The sequence below is a fragment of the Cinclus cinclus genome, chromosome 7 (genome assembly GCF_963662255.1).
Source record: "Cinclus cinclus chromosome 7, bCinCin1.1, whole genome shotgun sequence".
NCBI classification, from domain to species: Eukaryota; Metazoa; Chordata; class Aves; order Passeriformes; family Cinclidae; genus Cinclus; species Cinclus cinclus.
This window is the reverse complement of record NC_085052.1, coordinates 27,405,407-27,423,270: the sequence shown is the minus strand read 5'-3', so window position 1 is coordinate 27,423,270 and position 17,864 is coordinate 27,405,407. Positions and strand designations below refer to the sequence as shown.

General features: G+C 45.6%; 1 protein-coding gene across 2 annotated transcripts in view; it reads right to left on the bottom strand.

The window, feature by feature from the left end:
• Positions 1-17,864, bottom strand: part of PRKG1 (protein kinase cGMP-dependent 1) — a 361,241-nt gene that overhangs the window by 81,748 nt on the left and 261,629 nt on the right. For both annotated transcript variants that reach the window (XM_062496175.1, XM_062496174.1), the window contains exons 6-7: positions 10,230-10,307; positions 6,402-6,496 (exon numbers count right to left, since the gene is read on the bottom strand). In XM_062496175.1, the coding sequence (XP_062352159.1) occupies positions 6,402-6,496; positions 10,230-10,307 (173 nt within the window). The remainder of the gene's footprint in view (positions 1-6,401; positions 6,497-10,229; positions 10,308-17,864) is intronic.

The following is a 17,864-nucleotide window of genomic DNA, read 5'->3' as shown; positions in this document are numbered from 1 at the left end:
CACCATTTAATTGAATTTCTGCCATGGGCTGCCCTCAGGAGATCAACCTGATCCAAGGCCCAGCTGCCACCTCTCCAAGACATCCCTGCAGGAGGAGCTCCAGCCTGAGGGGAGCAGATGGTGACACCATCCTGGTGTCACTTTGGCTCCCCCCTTGCAGCTGTCCCAGCTTTGGAGCTCTCATCCAAAGCCTCTGGGAGGGTTTGGTCTCAGAGAATTGCCAAGAGCTTTCCCAAAGCCTGGAAAAGCTTCCTGCACCTCTGGGCAACGGACCTAAATCCATCAGCGCTCCCACCTCCCTGGCAGGGAAAGGCAAATAAAGTCAAAAGATCTTCCGAGATCACCCAGTGCTTGCAAGCAGTGTATAAAGTATCTGGGATAATGGGTGACAAAAATTCCTGCCAGTCCTTGGAGACCATGTGTTGGATCCACAGGCCATGGGATACACAGAGAGCACAGGTGTTGGGAAACAGGGGAGAAACACCCTGGATTTATGGGGAAAAAAACCCTTTTATTTAGCAACAGGGGTGGCAAAAATGCTTCCCAACTTGCCAGAGCTAGAAGGTTGGGTTTATTCATTCTTCTGGGGATGTTTTTATTCATTCTCCTGCACATTAACACTTGAAGAACTGCTTCCATTTTATGGTGACCTCTACATATGGGTACATCTCCATCTCCATGGAGCTCCTGGCTGGAAAACTGCACTATCCTGGACTGCATTCCTACCCCATGAACGCTTTTAATTCCCTCTTCTACACTTCCAAACTGGGCTGCGATGGGAATAGGAAATGTCTTAGTATTGGTACCAAGGAACGGCTTCATTCCAAGAGGAGGTTCTCTTCCTGCCATCCCCCAGGAGGGAAGCTTCCCTCATTGTCCTTCCACCACACAGCCCATTTCCCCAGCCCTTTCTCATCACAAATTCCATCTGCTTTCCTACATCAGAATTTTGCTGTTTCTCAAGCCCTTTCCCAACACTTTTTGGTGGTTGGATGTCTTTTCCCAAAAACATGTGGATTGCAATAGAAGGAGCTGTGTTTCTCCCTCAAGAAATAGGAATTGCAATGGTATTTTCCTATTTTTATCCTATAGAATAAATATATATTTTATTCATATATATCTCTCTGGAAATATTACCATGACATTAAACTCCTGCCACATCTACACTTGTGCCTGCCTCTATGTGCCAGAGTGATAAATATTTCCAATCCTCCAATCCACTCTCCTTTTCCTGGAAAATTCAGGACAATGAGGTTCACAGGGCAACAGATGGGAAGGTTTTAGTGGGAGCAGGGGATGGCAAGGAAGGTGTCCCATGAAAATGGGATATAACCCTCATTATTTCTGGGGAGTTCTGTTCAAGGACACTGGAAGAGGATTCATCCCATAAAAGCTGCAGGGGAAAGGGAAAGGGAAAAAGAAAAAAGAAAAAGGGAAAAGTGAAGAGCGGAAAGGGAAAGGGGCTCCTTTCCAGGACAGCCAAGAAACCTGAAAAAAGCTGGAGAGGACAAGAAAAGAGAGAGTACGGCAGCAAGGTGGGGCATCCCAAAGGCTTCCAGGTTTGGGTTATGCAGTTTTGAAAGAAAAAATTAGTTTCTCAGTTATTCTCTGGGAAAAAGAGCAAGGGAAAGGCCAGGTCAGTCCAGCAATGGCATCACTGAAGGACACAAAGGAAAGTGGGAATTAGAGCAGAGAGCAGAGAAGCAGGAACAGGGTGATCCCAGCACCTCCTGGAGAATTAATAAAAAGCCCAATTAATTTTGGGGTCTGACTCAAGAAAAAAGCCTCTATAAGAAAAAGAAACAAAGTCCTACTTTTACTGATGTCTTGTTCTCAGCTTTTTAAAAAGCTTTTGGCATTAAATTCAGCTCCAACATTAACTCCTGAATAAAGAGAGCTCTGACATCACCAGATGCAATCCTGATTGGAATACTCCTGATTTGATATTTCCCATGTGCATTGCCATGCTTTTCTCTTCTCTGATGTCAACATCCATCCCAGCAACTCCCACTATCCCAGGTGGGAAATACAGTATCAGGTTTTTGGAATAGTCAGCACAGAAACTGGCCCATTGACATTCTTACCCACACCCGTGGATATTGTCTTATTGTACCAGGAAATTATCAAGGCACAAATCATTGCCCCAGGGATTTGGGGCAGGTAGAGGAGAGCTAATTTCTGTAACTTAGGGAAAATAACTACCAGAGGTGGAGATGTAAATGGGAAATAGCACAAATTTTCTTGGAAGTAGATGTGTTGCCCCATGAGGAACAGCTACCACCATTTCATTTTCAGATCATCGAGAATGTAACAAAAAAACAGGTATAAATCAGTCCCAACAGCTCAGTTATCACTGCTGGGTTCACCAGAGCACAGCACCTCGTGCACAACCCAAAGTCCACAATTTCTTCCTCCTCCTACACACCACAATCACATTTTGCGAAGAAGCAATCAAAAAATGGGCATTTTAGTCTTTCCAAAGCAGCAGGATAAGTGAAGGCCACTCTTTTCCTGGGGATTCTTGGTGTCAAACAGGAGCTTCCTCCAGCAGTTCCATCTATGACCTCACCTGCCATGACCATGGTGGGGGGGACAGCTTCACAAATTCCCACACCTTTTCCATATGCCGTGCATTAAAATAATTCATACAAGAAACAGAGTGGCTCAGGCTGGAGGGAGCTCCGTGGGCATCTGGTGTCACGTCCGTGCTCCAGCAGGGCCATCCCAGAGCCCAGGGCACAGCACTGTGTGCACACAGCTCTGGAACAGCCCCAGGGAGGAGAGCCCAGAGCCTCTGTGGGCAATCTGTTCAGGGCTGGGCAGTGCCCAGGGAAGAAGTTGTGCCTCCTGTGCAGGGGGAATTGCTGGGCTCAGTCCCTGCCCGTGGCTCTGGTGCCATTGCTGGGCCCCCGCAGCAGAGCCCGGGCCCTGCTCGGAGCCCTCCCTGCACACAGGGACACCCAGGGCTGAGGGCCCCTCTCAGCTGGGGCTCCTCTCCAGGCTGGACAGCCCCAGCTCCCTCAGCCTTTCCTGGGCACCGAGATGCTCCAGGCCCTTCCTCAGCGCCGCAGCCTCCGCTGGCCCCGCTCCAGGAGCTCCTGTCCCTGCTGTGCTGAGGATCCAGAGCTGGACACAGCACTCCAGAGGTGCCTCCAGGGCTGGCCACAGGGGCAGGATCCCTCCCTGACCTGCTGCCAATGCTCCTCCTGCTGCCCCCAGCGTCCCATTGGCCTCCTTGGCCCCAGGACACTCTGCTGCCCCAGGGACAGCTCGGTGTCCCCCGGGATCCCCAGGACACTCTGCTGCCTCAGGGACAGCTCGGTGTCCCCCGGGATCCCCAGGACACTCTGCTGCCTCAGGGACAGCTCGGTGTCCCCCAGATCCTTTCCAACAGAGCAAATAACTTTCTTATTTTCCAGGATAGCCCATATGGGCAAATGAACAAACTCAGCAGTTTTCAGAATAAAATAGGATTTAAAATCTCCTCATAGAAATTCAATAAAACAGCCTTAAAGCCAGCTGCTCTTTTCATGCTGTATCATGGAATATGTTTATTATAACTTTGTGCTATTTCTGTAGGTTTAAATCATCCACATTCCCGTTGCTTTTCTCAGTAGGATACACCCTCACCTTTATATTTATACATAAATAAATCCAGTGGACACACACATGTTACGGAGGCCCTGACTCAACTTCAGCTTGGGCTAGTCACCCATATTCTTCCTCTTTTGCCATTGCCCAGGAGTATTTAGGGACCCCTTTTTAAAAAAGCAAAGCACTCACCTTAAAATCCCTCAAGACTTGGTCAGTTTGGTCAAAGCATTATGAAGGCATAATGAATGCATTTTGAACTATGAATATTTCTATCAAACCCCTCCCTCTTCTGCTCCATCATCTCCTCTCCAAACATCAGCTGCCTGCCCTGTTTCACTGCTCTGGGTCCAGAACTCCTCCTGAATCCCAAAACCAGATGAACCCCACATCACTCAAACCACTAGCCCTGCGTAAATCCAATATATAATGGAATTTACGACAGGACGGAGGCATTCATGGAATCCCAGACTGGTTTGAGTTGGAAGCCCATCCCATTCCACCCTCTGCCTTGAGCAGGAACACCTTCCACTATCCCAGGATACTCAGAACCCTCATTTTCCTAAAGATTTGCTCTCTGACCTTTTTTTTTCCCCCATCATTTTCTGGTTCAAGAGTCCCTGCCTCAGGCTTAAATCAGGTTTTCCATCCAATGGGATAAATGGCTGTTCCCAAAACATCCCTCTGGAAGGGGCTGTGGTGTTCTCCAGATGTTCTTGAGCAAGATCCAGCTGTGTGAGGCCAGAAAGGCAGCGCCCCCTAATTTATCAGCTAGTTTTAGTACCTGAGCCACACTGAGTTATTCACATTGGTTTATTACTGAGTTTAGCACCTGAGATGCATTGAGTTATCTCCCCGTGCTGATTTGAAGAGATTTTATTTCCCTGCTGATAGAAATAATTATTGTAACCAGACCTATGATATATTTTCTTTCCAATGAAGAAAACAACACCTGATTGTGGAGCACCCTAAATTATATCATGCTAGACGGCAAATGATCCATCTGCTGCCTCCAATTAGCCAGGAAGGTACAAGGGGGCTGGGAGAAGATGTGGATCATCATTTCATGACTTGCTCTGCTGATGTGCAATGGGGTACTGGGAACTAATGGGTGCCATCTGCTGTGAGCGTGGAAAATGGGATAATGCACATCAGCCCCTGATGGCTCTGTCAGGGACATATTGCTGGGAGGGATTTGTTATCCCAGCTTGTGCTGGGCTGCATTTCTGCATTATTTTCTATCCTAATGAAGAAATTATTTGTAGTTGTTGTTTTATTCTACTCACAAGAAATACCAGGTTTTAATAAAGTATCCCTTGGTCTGTAAGCTTCATTCCACTCCAAACTATTCTGGAATTTCAAGTATTGCTAAGGCCCTGGTAAAGTTCTTAAAAATTAATCAAAGATTAAAAAGGAAATAAAATAGAATAAAAATTTCATTTTATCTCAAGCTATCAGCCATAGCTGTATTCTACAGCAGTGGAATCTTCCTGAAAGATTCCCAAGTGGCCAAACAGGGATGTCTCACACAATCCTGACAGAAACTCATTAATTAGCAATTTATTGAGCTACCAAATTACAATATTTTCACATTACTCCATTTAAATCTCCCTGTAAGACTCCAGCAATTATCAGCAAACTGGAGGGATAGTTCTGGAGGAATTCACCTCTCTGGCAAAAAAAAAAAAAAAAAAAAAAAAAGACCACAGAATGGTTGGGTTGGAAGGGACCTTAAAGCCCATCCACTGCCACCCCTGCCATGGGCAGGGACACCTTCCACTGTCCCAGGCTGCTCCAAGCCCCATCTGACCTGGCTTTGGACACTTCCAGGGATGGCAGGATTGTGCTTTCCCTGCATGCTGAGAACGCCGTCTCAATAATTAAGTTTCCATTTCTATACTGAATATTCAAATATGTGCAGCCAAATATTGTAAATTAACCACTGTATTTGAAATGCCAAGGAACTCCCACCATGAGGATGTTCCATGTCACCAGGGCTGTGCAGGAATGGAATCAAAATCAGGAATTTCTTCAATAACCACAATATTTTGTAATTAAGGTACAGATTCACAGACTTGAGATTTGTGCTCGATACATCTCTGGCTGTCAAGAAGGGCCAGGAAATTCAGCCTCCAAATATTCTGTCACCTTTTATTTGGGAGAAGGGTGGTAGAGGAGGGATTGACCATTTTACCACAGCATCCCAAAAAAAGCCCAAGAGCTCTGGCAACCCAATAAGACCCTAGGAAAATATGTTTGTCCATGATGATGAATGAATGTCCTGAATTCTTGCCTTAATTAGGCCTATTTTTATAATAAACACCTGTTGAATATGGATTTGCAGCCTCTCTCCTTTTAGCTCATCCCTAAAGAAAAATGTTTATATAAAAGTGCTCACTCACATCCAATTTCCGCCCCCAAAAGCCCATATAAATACAGCATGGCAATTTAAACCCCCCAAACTGCCCTGCTTTCAACCATCCACCCCATCAGAATGACCGTGATTATCCTTTTCCATAAAGGAATAACACTCCAGAGTGGCAAAATTCAAACTCTGAGCTTTCAATGGATGTTTGGGGAAGGAAGCACAAAGGTAAACTAATTTTTGGTGTCCTCAAGCAAGGGAAGATCTGCATTTGGCTGCCCAAGTGCTGAACAAGCCCATTTCCTACTGAGGTGAGACCTCCTTTTAAGACTAATCCAGTGACTCCAAAAGAATAAATCAACTTCCAATCTCTTCCCAAATGGTCAGAACCACCTGAAAGCCTCAAAAATCCTGGAGAAAGAACTACTTCATAAGGAGCACTTACCCTTGGAGGGCTTTTTCTCCAAACCAATCCCCCTTCCCCAGAGTGCGGAGAAAGACGGGATCTTCACTGGGAGAGTCCTCCCGGGTAACGTTCACCTGTGGAAAAGCCAAAACCCCACAGGATTCAGGGAATTCTTCATTAACAACTCAAACAGCTTTGTTCAGAGGGGAATTTGTCACCTCCTGGATCTCTCAGGAAAGGCTCCTCTGGGAGCCATGTAATTCCCCAGAGTCCTCCACTCTTCACTTGACAGTGCCAACCAACCATCCAAGAAAATGAGCAGTGATTTTTTTTTTCTACTACTCCTGCAAAACCACACAGCTTTGGACTTCTTGGAATGTTTTTCACTCTAAATGTGGAGTTGGCTGCACAAGCACAGTCACAGGAAAATGAAATTCCAAAAATTTGCCGTGCATGTATCAGACGCACAGCCTAAGCTTCTGTTAGCTTTGTTCCACAAGATTCCCAGCACTCCCAAGTTCCCTGAAGGGACAGGAATAACACAAATCACCACCATTTGGACACGAATGAAATGAACCAGTTTGGAGCACTGCAGGATGAAGTGTTGCTCTGCGCTCTCCCCAGTTCAGAGAGACAACTCCAGCCGGAGCAGAAATCAAATCTTTCCATCTTTTTAACCAGAGCTTTTGCACGTGGAAATTCCCAAAGACAAAAAGTGGGATGTCAGGCACATCCTTTTGGATTCAGTGATATTCTGGTGTAATTTCCCAATTAAATTTACACTTGTGGCCTGCACCTTCTCCCAGCTCTTTAAGAGGTGGCAGAACCAGTGGGTTTGAGAGGCAAATGACCAGCACACAGCACTGAACACCTGCACTGACTCATGGAAGGGCAGGGAATGTGGGATGGATGAGCCAGGAACACCCCTGGACAGAGGGAACTTCAATGCAGATTTCAGCCCTTTTCCCATGACTTCCACTGATCCCAGGTAAAGAGTGTTCAGGGATTAGGACAGTGTGACTTCTACAAGGTTCAAAGCTCTGAGCCAGCCTCCAGTGGGGAACCTGTATTAAACTGGTGCCACATTGCAGATTTTAAAGGGAAAAAGGTGGAAAATGGCACAGCAAGGCCCATGCAGCCTCTGGATAAAGGCAAGGGATGGAGCTGCAGCACTTCCAAAACAAAAGGGAATATTTCCACCCATTATTATTCCACAGATTCCGGCATACAGCATGCTTGGAAATCACTTTGATTTCTGCTTGGTAGGACTTGAGAAAGCAAAAACAATACACTAAAGGAGCTCAGGAGTGAGGCCAAGTGAAGTAGATGGAGCTGACAGGGAAGAAGGGGAATAAAAAATTATCTCCATTCTCTTCAGCCTGGAGAAGAGAAGGCTCCAGGGAGACCTTAGAGCAGAATTCCAGGGCCTAAAGGTACAAGAGAGTTGGAGAGGGATTTGGGACAAAGGATGGAGTGACAGGACACATGGAATGGCTTCCCAGTGCCAGAGGGCAGGGATAGATGGGATATTGGGAAGGAATTGCTCCCTGGGAGGGTGGGCAGGCCCTGGCACAGGGTGCCCAGAGAAGTTGTGGCTGCCCCTGGATCCCTGGAAGTGCCCAAGGCCAGGCTGGAAGGGGCTTGGAGCAGCCTGGGATAGTGGAAGGTGTCCTTGCCCATGGCAGGGAGTGGCACTGGATGGGCTTTAAGGTCCTTTCAATCCACACAATTCCATGATTCTGTGTCACTCCAGACACTCTGACATGACAGGCAAGACAGACATTCCCTAAGGAGCTCTCTCTGATCCTGCTCTCGCTGACTGCAGACACTGCAGGTGTGCTCCCAGGAACAGGACCTGGTGCCAGCATTCTCCTGGCTTACTGAGCTGCCTGGGTCAAGTTTTACCACAGGACATGGGAGGTGATGTGCTCCAGCTTCAGCAGGTGCCAGGCAGCCCACACTGACTCTAAAATCCTGTATTTTATTGTCGCTTATTCCATGTTTCACTGCTGAGGCTCTATCCCAGGCTGTATCCTTACCATGGAATAATTATTACATCCAACCTAAACCAGGCATTAAAATTAAACTCTCTCCAGCTCCAACTATCCATCCACCACTGGTATCTCTTTTCCAAAGCAATAAGCTTGGAAGAGAAAACTGGGCAGGATTTAACTAGCCCTGTGGGAATTTCTGTCAAGCCATCAGGCTCCAGCTGAGCGTCTGGGAATTTTTTAGCAAGTCTCCATGCCTTGTTTTATTTTAGTTCCATTTTCCTGGCCAGCAGCTGTCACAGCAAGATAAAGGAGCATAAGCCAGGGACAAAGCCAAGGTTCTGCTCCAGGAGGAGTCCAGGGCTCTGGAGCAATGGCCAAGGCCATGGGAGATCTTCTCCATCATCTGGGTGAGGGTTGGGATTTGGTTTTTACATTTCTTTGTAGACTGACATGTTGGACTGAGTCCAGAGGAGCCATGGAGCTGTTCCCAGTACTGGAGCCCCTCTGGAGCCAGGCTGGGAGAGCTGGGGGTGTTCATCTGGAGAGGTGAAGGATCCAGGGAGAGCTCAGAGCCCTTTCCAGAGCCTAAAGGGGCTCCAGGAGAGCTGGAGAGGGACTGGGGACAAGGGATGGAGGGACAGGACACAGGGAATGGCTTCCCACTGCCAGAGGGCAGGGATGGATGGGATACTGGGAAGGAATTGTTCCCTGGGAGGGTGAGGAGGCTGCCCCTGGATCCCTGGAAGTGTCCAAGGCCAGACTGGATGGGAGTTGGAGCACCCTGGGATGAAGGTGTCCCCCCCCATGGCAGGGGGTGGCACTAGATGAGCTTCAAGGTTTCTTCCACCCAGGCTGTTCCAGGATTCTGTACTGCTGGGAAGGGATGGGATCCACCTGACCAAGTGAGGCAAAAGCCCCAGTGGCCAACATGGCTCTAAACACTTGGCATGGGAGGGAGATGCATAATCCAAATATTTTTTTTCCCATGATAAAAAGGGCATAAGAAAAATTATTTCAAGCTTGGCTCATGATTGTTCTTTCCCTGGGAAAAGAAGGAATACTATTTCTGAGTGAAGGGAAGTGAAAGGGCATGAAACCAACAAACTAGGAATTCTGCAGGCTATGATTAACTTCATTTCAAAAACTTCTCCATTACATTCTTATCAATGTGAAAAAGACCATTTTTTGCCTTGCAATGAAGACTGGCTCCCAGAAAGTAGAAGATGATGGAGGAAAATGAGTTGGCAGTTTGAAATCATTGTGTATTCCCTCCAAAATCTACATCCTGCTACATGGAAAGAAGCCAAGTGTTTCTCAAGTGTATTAGGCAGGCTAAAAAATTATAAATAATTGTTGAATAGAAGGAAAAAACTTGGTCTATAAAATCCCATCAGCATTTTATGGCAAAAGAGGAGATCAAAAATATTTTCCCTGTGAGCAGTGGAAAAGAAACTTAAACTATTTTTTGCCCCATGGAGAGATCTCAGACATCCCTGCCTTTTTATTATTTGGAGAAGCCTGGAAGAGAGAGCCATGGGAATGAAGCCTGGAAGCTGGCCTTGGAAGGGGAATGTTTATGGAGTATTGAGGGATGATCATGAAGTATTGTAGGATTTATTTTAAAAAAAATTAGTTTTGTGGTCATTTACCCAGTGACTCAACAACAGTTTCCACCCCAAAGTGTTCCCTGGGAGCACTGGTGCATACGAGCAGGGGATTTCATTTTCAGCCCTTCAGGCCACTCTTCCTTCCTGACCCAGCCAAGGAGTTCCATTAAATGTCAAGCAGTGACACATTTGTGCCTCAACAGGGGAGAAAGAGAGGCTGGAGTGGGATTTTGGGTGCCCCTTGCCCTGGGAAGCTGTGAACTCACCTTTCCTTTGCTGATTATAAAGAAGGTGTCTCCTCGAGCCCCTTGGCGGATGATGTACTCTCCACTCTCGTAGTGAGTCTGCAAGAGGAAAAGGAACCAAATGAAGATGAACAAATAAAAGCAAAGCCTGTTCTCCAGCCCACATTGTGGCAGCTTTGCAAGAACATCACTCTGGACCACTTCTGTCCCACCCTGACACTGGCTGCAACTTAAAGATTGTCCCATGGTAAGGAATAGAATAAATAAACTGGAAGCATTTGTGGCTTGCCCATTTTTCTTCTGGCTGTGCTGATGCCAGCCTGTACCAAGATGAATTATCCTCACAGCCTAAATCCATTTCAGCATGTCAACGAGACAGAGGAATTTCCAACAGGGAATATGCTACATGAACTAAACTGCAATAAGAAGTCTGGTGTAAAAATTTTCTTTCCCTTCTTTTTTTTTGTTTTGGTTATTATGGTCTTCCAGCTTTGCTAGCAAGGGTTTTATTCAGCAAATAAGTTTTGCTTTTCTCCTGTTATTACAGTAGTTTAATCTGCCCATTTTTGCCTTGTTTTGTGGAATAATCCTTGTTAAATTTATGTCACAACTTATCAATGCTGGCATCTAAACTTGTTAGGATATTTTCATCCCTTGTGTCACCCCATCAAAAGCAATGTGCATTTATATATCACCAAAAAACCCCAAGTATTTTCTAAACCAAGACTTTCAAATTATATTTAGACACCCCCCCCCCCCCCCAACCTTGGAATTTTCATCCCAGATGCTTTGCCCCTGCAAATTCAACCAACAGCAGGCTGGGGGATGCCACGAGCTTCCCATCCAACCTCTCCTGCATCTCCCTTGGGATTAATGTCTACTGGATTTTTCAAAGATGACCAGGAGAGCAGGAGGTATTGGGTATTCTATTGCAGTCCAAATGTGGGACAAAATCACCTCAGAAATGCCCTGCACTCACCATCAGATCTTCTAATGCCAAAGTATGTATAAACCAGCAAGGACTGGAGCTAAAACAGGAGAATTAATCCAAATCCTCAAATTTGGTTAAGCTGGAGATGTTTTCTTTCAAGGGTGTTGTGTTGAGTTTATTAATCTTTACACCCCAACCTTTTTATCATTTACAGACTGATAGCAGAACCCCCAGCTTTTCCCATTTTCATGTGTCAGAGTCGGAAGAAAGACAAAAAAAAAAAAAAAAAAGAAAGTGTGGAGGATATCGGGACACAAACTTGCAGAGTTTTACTGCTTATGTTGGGTTTCTGGAGACCAGATTTAAGGTGCATGTTTTTGACCACCCAGAGTGCAATTCCTTGGAAGGGCCTGATTTTAGGAGGTGTTGGGATCACACTCCTTCAAGCAGAATCTTGTAGGCACCCAAAAATCTAATTAATGAAAATACTGGGCTAATGGCTTCCAAATTTACAACAGGTAATCCATATTAATAATTTTTACATTATTTCTGGGCAATTTCACATTATAAGCCTGCTCCCTAAAAGGCCATTTCTTGGTCCTGCTCACCAGCTACCACCAGCACCAGCCACTGCAGAACTGAGTCTCAGTCCTGTTGCTGTAACCAATTCCCACCCACACGTTCTTCCAATCTTCCAACCCATAAATTCCACCCAACCATTCCCACACATGGCTCTTTCCAATCCATGAGTCTTCCCAAAGTTCCCACCCAGAATTCAGCCAAAGGAATGGAAGGAGCACAAATTTGAGCCTCGAAGCACCTAAAACTGTCTCTCATTTCAGTGTATTTTATCCCTTCTGTTTTAAACTGAGTGCTAATCTCATCCAAGCCCTTATTCCAACATTCCAATCACATCCCTCTAGTCCTTCCTTGAGTGCCCAGAGCTTTCACTTTTGCTTGACCTGCTCCTCACTGGCACCTCTTTCCATGTCCTTCCTGCCACCCACATCCTCATGTTTATGTATTCCAAGACATTTATTGCACAGCTGATTCTGCTAGCAATTCTTTGTGCTTGAATCAACCCATCCTTCCCATCCTTTAACAACACTCCGGTTCATAAATCCTTGTTTTCTAACAAATCCATGTGCTCCGCCCTTCTGATGGAATTCTTGCTATCTGTCCAGTCTCAGGACACCAGCCTGGGCAGGCAATGTGCCCAAGAGCTCGCTCAGGGCACATGGAAGTGGAAATAAAGACAAGGCTCTTACTTTTAGCCCCACTTGAGAGGCAGCAATACTTCCTCAGGCACCTCTGGTACCATCAAAGATCTGTGAAGAAGCACTTTGGCCAAGGTTCACAGAATCACGGAATGACTGAGGTTGGAAAAGCCCTCCCAGCCCATGGAGCCCAAGCTGGGATCCCCACCTTGTCCCCAGCCCAGAGCACTGAGTGCCACGTCCAGCCCTTCCTTGGACACCTCCAGGGATGGGCACTCCAAAGCTCCCTGGGCAGCCCCTGCCAAGGCCTGAGCACCCTTTCCATGGAGAAATTCCTCCTGCTGTCCAACCTGAGCCTCCCCTGGCACAGCTTGAGGCCGTTTCCCCTTGTCCTGTCCCTCAGCATACACAGAAGCTGAAATCTTTCGCAAAATAGCACTTCCAACCTAAATGAGCAAAGGTGAAGCTCTTCCTCCCTTTGAAGTCCTCCATCAACTACCTCCCATGGAGATGCCTGTTTATCCAGTAAGAGGAGTTATATAGAAATACTAGTTTTTTTTTCTTTTACTTCTATTGCCCATTGTACTTAAAATGATCAAAAATATCCCAGCACCAAAGGGAGGGGCTGGGGGGGAAGAATGCTCACTCAGCAGGTTTGAGAGGATAAGACATGGATAGGTCTCCATGACCTGCTCCAAGCACCTCACAGGACAACTACCAATCTCATGATCGAGTCAGTTTATGCTCTAAAAAAGGCAACTATCCTGTTTTATGAAATCCCTCATCCCATGCAGCATGTCAATGAGTGGACATGGACGTTTCTTTGGGTGGATAAATACCCAATCAATGCAAGTTCTCTTCAGGAGTGACTGGATTTTTATGAGACCAGATTATATTGAAAACGGACAAAATTAGTAACAGTGGGGCCCAATAGTACCAAATTTTGCCAATGAACTCTTTTTTTAAATCCCAGTGCTCCCCAGGATGAAAATCTCCCACAGACACAGGACCCAAAGCAATGTACAAACCATATTTCAGTGACCACCCCAATCCATCCATCTCAGAACAGTTAATGTGTGATTAATTTCTTTGTCTCAAACACACCAGGGCACATCTCACCCACCACACAAAATAACATCACCTTTGCAACTTCACACCTTCACATCTGGCTGAGGACTTTGAGCCTGGTTGATCAGTCACAAACTTCAACTGGAGCTCTTGCTCCCAAATACCATAAAAAAATGAGATGTCTGAGAGCCCATTCAGGCCTCATGAAGAAACCTCGACTAAAATTGAGACGTCTGAGAGTCTGCCCAGGCCTCATGAAGAAACCATGACTAAAATCAAGATCTTTGAGAGCCCACCCAGGCCTCATGGAGACACCTCAACTAAAAATGAGGTGTTTGAGATCCAACCAGGCCTTGTGAAGAAATTCCAATTAGGCCTCGTGGAGAAACCTTGACTAAAATTGAGATAACTGAGAGCCCAACCACTCCTCATAGAGAAACCCTGACTAAAATCAAGATGTTTGAGAGCCCACCCAGGCCTCATGGAGAAACCTCAACTAAAAATGAGATGGTTGAGAGCTGGACCAGGCCTTGTGGGGAAACCTTTACCAGGTCTCAGGGAAAATCCTCTATTAGGCCTCATGGAGAAGATTGACTAAAAACAAAACATTTGAGATCCCATTCAAGCCTCATGGAGAAACTTTGACTCAGCCTCACAACGAAACCTCAATTAGGCCTCGCAGAGAAACAGTGACTGAAAATGAAAGGTTTGAGAGCTGACCAGGCCTTGTGGGGAAACCTTGACTGAAAAGGAGATGTCTGAGCTGGACCAGGCCTCACAGGGAAACCTCTGCTCTGGAGACCAACCCAACAGCTTAAACTTGAGGAAAAACCTCCTTTTTCCTCCACCTGGATGCAGATGACCGCTGTGTTTATGCTGAGAATGTTTGGGGAAAGGTGGGAAACAGGGTGTTTGGAATGCTCCGTGACCTATGGCGCCAAAGGTCCCCTCAGGGGAGCAGAGGCACAAAGATGGCTTTGAAACAAGGATTTCAAAACTGGAGCTGGGTTTGCACCACAGAAACCATTGATGGCAACACAGCATTGAGGACAGTTCTCCATGTCCCACCCATTGCATCCAGGGTGTTTTTAAAATAAAATAAAAATAACCTAAATATATTGCTTTGCTGGTGTTTTAAAAAATATTCACAGATCTGTCAGCAAAACTCCAAACAGAAGGATCTTTTAGAGTTTTTACTTTTCGTGTTTAGGATTTGTTGCCTTAAACTTCCTAAAATGACAACAAGTATACAAACAAAACAAAATGGAAAAATATATTTATTCCCCAAAACTGCTGCAAAACCAAGCGGGTAAATATCAGTCTGCTGTACTGTACTCCTTAAGAATCACACAGATTTGTTTGCCTGGTTTTACAGTGTGTCCTACTCTCAGGGATTATCTAAAAATGCCACTGCATGAAATAGCCAGAGAGGACGATTATGCTTTTGGGGTACTCTCCTCATTTATCCTTAATTTTTTACACTTAAGACATCTCAATACCCAAGCAGCAACTTAACTAGAAAACAACAAGTGGGAAATTAAAGCATGAGGAAAACACAGTGATGAGGGGAAGAGAAGGTTAACTCATGCCCTTAATTCCATAATAATCATGGAGCACAGAATTGAGAAAGGAGATGAGGAAGGGGACCTAACTGTGGCCTTCCAGTACCTGAAGGGAGACTACAAGAAAGATGGAAAGAGACTATTGTCAAGAGTCTGGAGGGACAGGACAAGGGGGAATGGCTTCCCACTGCCATAGGACAGGGTCAGATGGGATGTTGGGAAGGAATTGTTCCCTGGGAGGGTGGGCAGGCCCTGGCACAGGGTGCCCAGAGAAGCTGTGGCTGCCCCTGGATCCCTGGAAGTGTCCAAGGCCAGGCTGGAAGGGGCTTGGAGCTCCCTGGGATAGTGGAAGGTGTCCCTGCCCATGGCAGGGGGTGGCACTGGATGGGATTTAAAGGTCCCTCCCAACCCAAACCATTCCATGATGCTGTGATTTTCACTCAGCTGGCTCTAACTGAGCTACAATGTCCTGCAGCATTTTTTTTTGCTTTTCATACTGATGGATTACAAACTTACTCTTCCTCCTTAAAGATACAGCTCTTCTATCTCCCACCAGCACTCTGAGTATGTACTTTAGAGCAAAAACTCTTGTGTGATAGTGACAAGAGCCTGTCTCCCTATCCAGTCCTTTTGGGAAATATTTTCTCTGCACTGATTCACTGTGGCTCCTTAATGGGCCGTGACAGTGGTGAGGAAAACACTCCTGGGAATGAGCTGGACACTCTGGATGTCTTCTCCAATTGTGGGGCCTTCTGCACTCTATGGATTGCTTTCAGTTCCTGGAAAACCATCCCTGAGCAAGGTTTTTAATACACCTCCTATGTGCATGGACATAGCACAGTTTCTGAAATAATACCATAATACAAATTTGCATTTTTATAATAATACAAATCCTGGAATTCTAGGGTTGGATATAGTTGGAACACATGGGGATTATTGATCCAACTGCCTGGTCCAAGAGTAACTGCTTAAAACTAAACTATGATTTAAGAGATAACTCCCTACAGTGAGTTCATCTGTCCCTTTTGAAGGTCATATCAAGACAAAAATCTGTATTATATCAAGATATAATCTGTGTTTCTGAGGGCTCAGGAACAGGGATTGCTCCAGGGAAAAGTAATCTAAAAGGATATATGGAGACAGCAAAAAAGGATGTACAACAATTATTTCATTGAAGTCAAAGCAAGCACAGCCTCCACCTAATCCATGGGATACTCAATGAAATGGGTAAACCAAAGGGGATAAACAACAGGGCCCTGCTGTTCCTGAAGTGCAAAAATGTGAGAAATGTTCCTAATTTGAAGTTCTTTGGTTAAATGATGGCTTTAATTTCTGGTTGTTTCTTTTGGTGTTTGGCATCTGTTCTGCATTTCCCTGTGGTGTGCTGAGAGTGAGCAGGAGGGAAGGAGATAGGGCTGGCATCCTTCTGCTCTTCCTTTTTCTCAACACCCTCTCCCATTTCAGTGTCCCAAACGCAAAAAAACCTCCACAAACTGAGCTGGACCCAGCCCTCTCCCAGCTGAGCTGCTGGGACAAAATGGGAGATGGGAATAAAGTTACACAAATGGAAACTGTGGAAGAGAGAAACTCAACACATTCCAATTCAAAGCAAAAGGCCATCTCCAAACTGTGCTTTTTCCAAGTCTAACCAAAGCTCCAACAACTACTCAGGTGAAACTGCTGGTCCTGAAACCCAGGCTGAATTTCCACCAGGAATTCAAGTCCTTTGCATTGAGCTGTAAACAAGACACTACTGTTGTGATAATTCAGAAGCTGCCTGAAGGTTGACTTTTCTCATGGAAAGAAGCAGCAGCTCCACGTCTCTGGCATTTCCATGACCCAGAGCACACAGCTGAGCAGTTTGGTTTCCTTTTACACCATCAAAGTCAAGGTCTTTACACCAGAACACCCAACCTTCACAAACTCTCCTCATGCTAATTAACAGCAGATAAATAGGAGCATTTGTGAGCTGTCAAATAGGATTTATTAGGTTTGCCACAGGACAAACATGGCTCATCTCAGAAGTCCCTTAAACCAAACAGCACTAAGGAGAAGGACATGAACTAGGGCTAAACCTCAATGGTTTCATCTCCTCATCATGGAAAACATGACACTGCCCTTTGACTGTCATTTTATCCCCTTTATTTTACATTCTACTGGACTTCAGCCCAACACTCGCTGAGTGCAATTTTCAGGATAATTAAAAGGCAACAAGGTGGGACCATGTTTGGCAAATCCTGGCCCAGGTTCCAGCTTTCCAAAGGGAAGGTGCACGAGATGGGAGGAGCTCCTGGCCCTTTCCTTCTGCCATTCCTGGAATGCCCTTAGCTCTGGCTGAAGAGCAGAAGCTCGCCTATGTGGGTGAGGATTTCTTGTGCTTCAAACTTTTCTCTTTTTTTAAGGACCGTTTGCTAAGAAGAAACAGGAATTTGAGGGGGTTGAGAAATGGGGAGAGGCTGCTGAGAAAGATGGGAAGTTCAGAGATAAAGAGGGGGTAAAGAAAGCAAAAGGTCAAGATCAACCTCAAAGATCAAGAGGGAGAACTCAGAGTTCAAGGATTAAGAGAGCACAGTGATGACAGAGGGTGAGAGCAACATGGGGTCAGGAGAAACGAAAGTGTAGCTTTAGCAACAAGATTTCCAGGAAAACAAGATGAACAGACATGGCAAAAAGTAGGATTTATTCCCAGGGGAGACAAACTAGTTGGGTAAAAGGCTGTAGTGGTATTTGGCCACAGATCAAGCTACAAATTGGGGTCAAAACACCAAAAAGCTTTGCTTGGGAATTTAAATAATACCAGATTCAAGGATAATGACTGTGAAATGCAGATTATTAGCTGAGAATCAGTAATTAGAAAAAGGATCCCCAGGCAACAGAG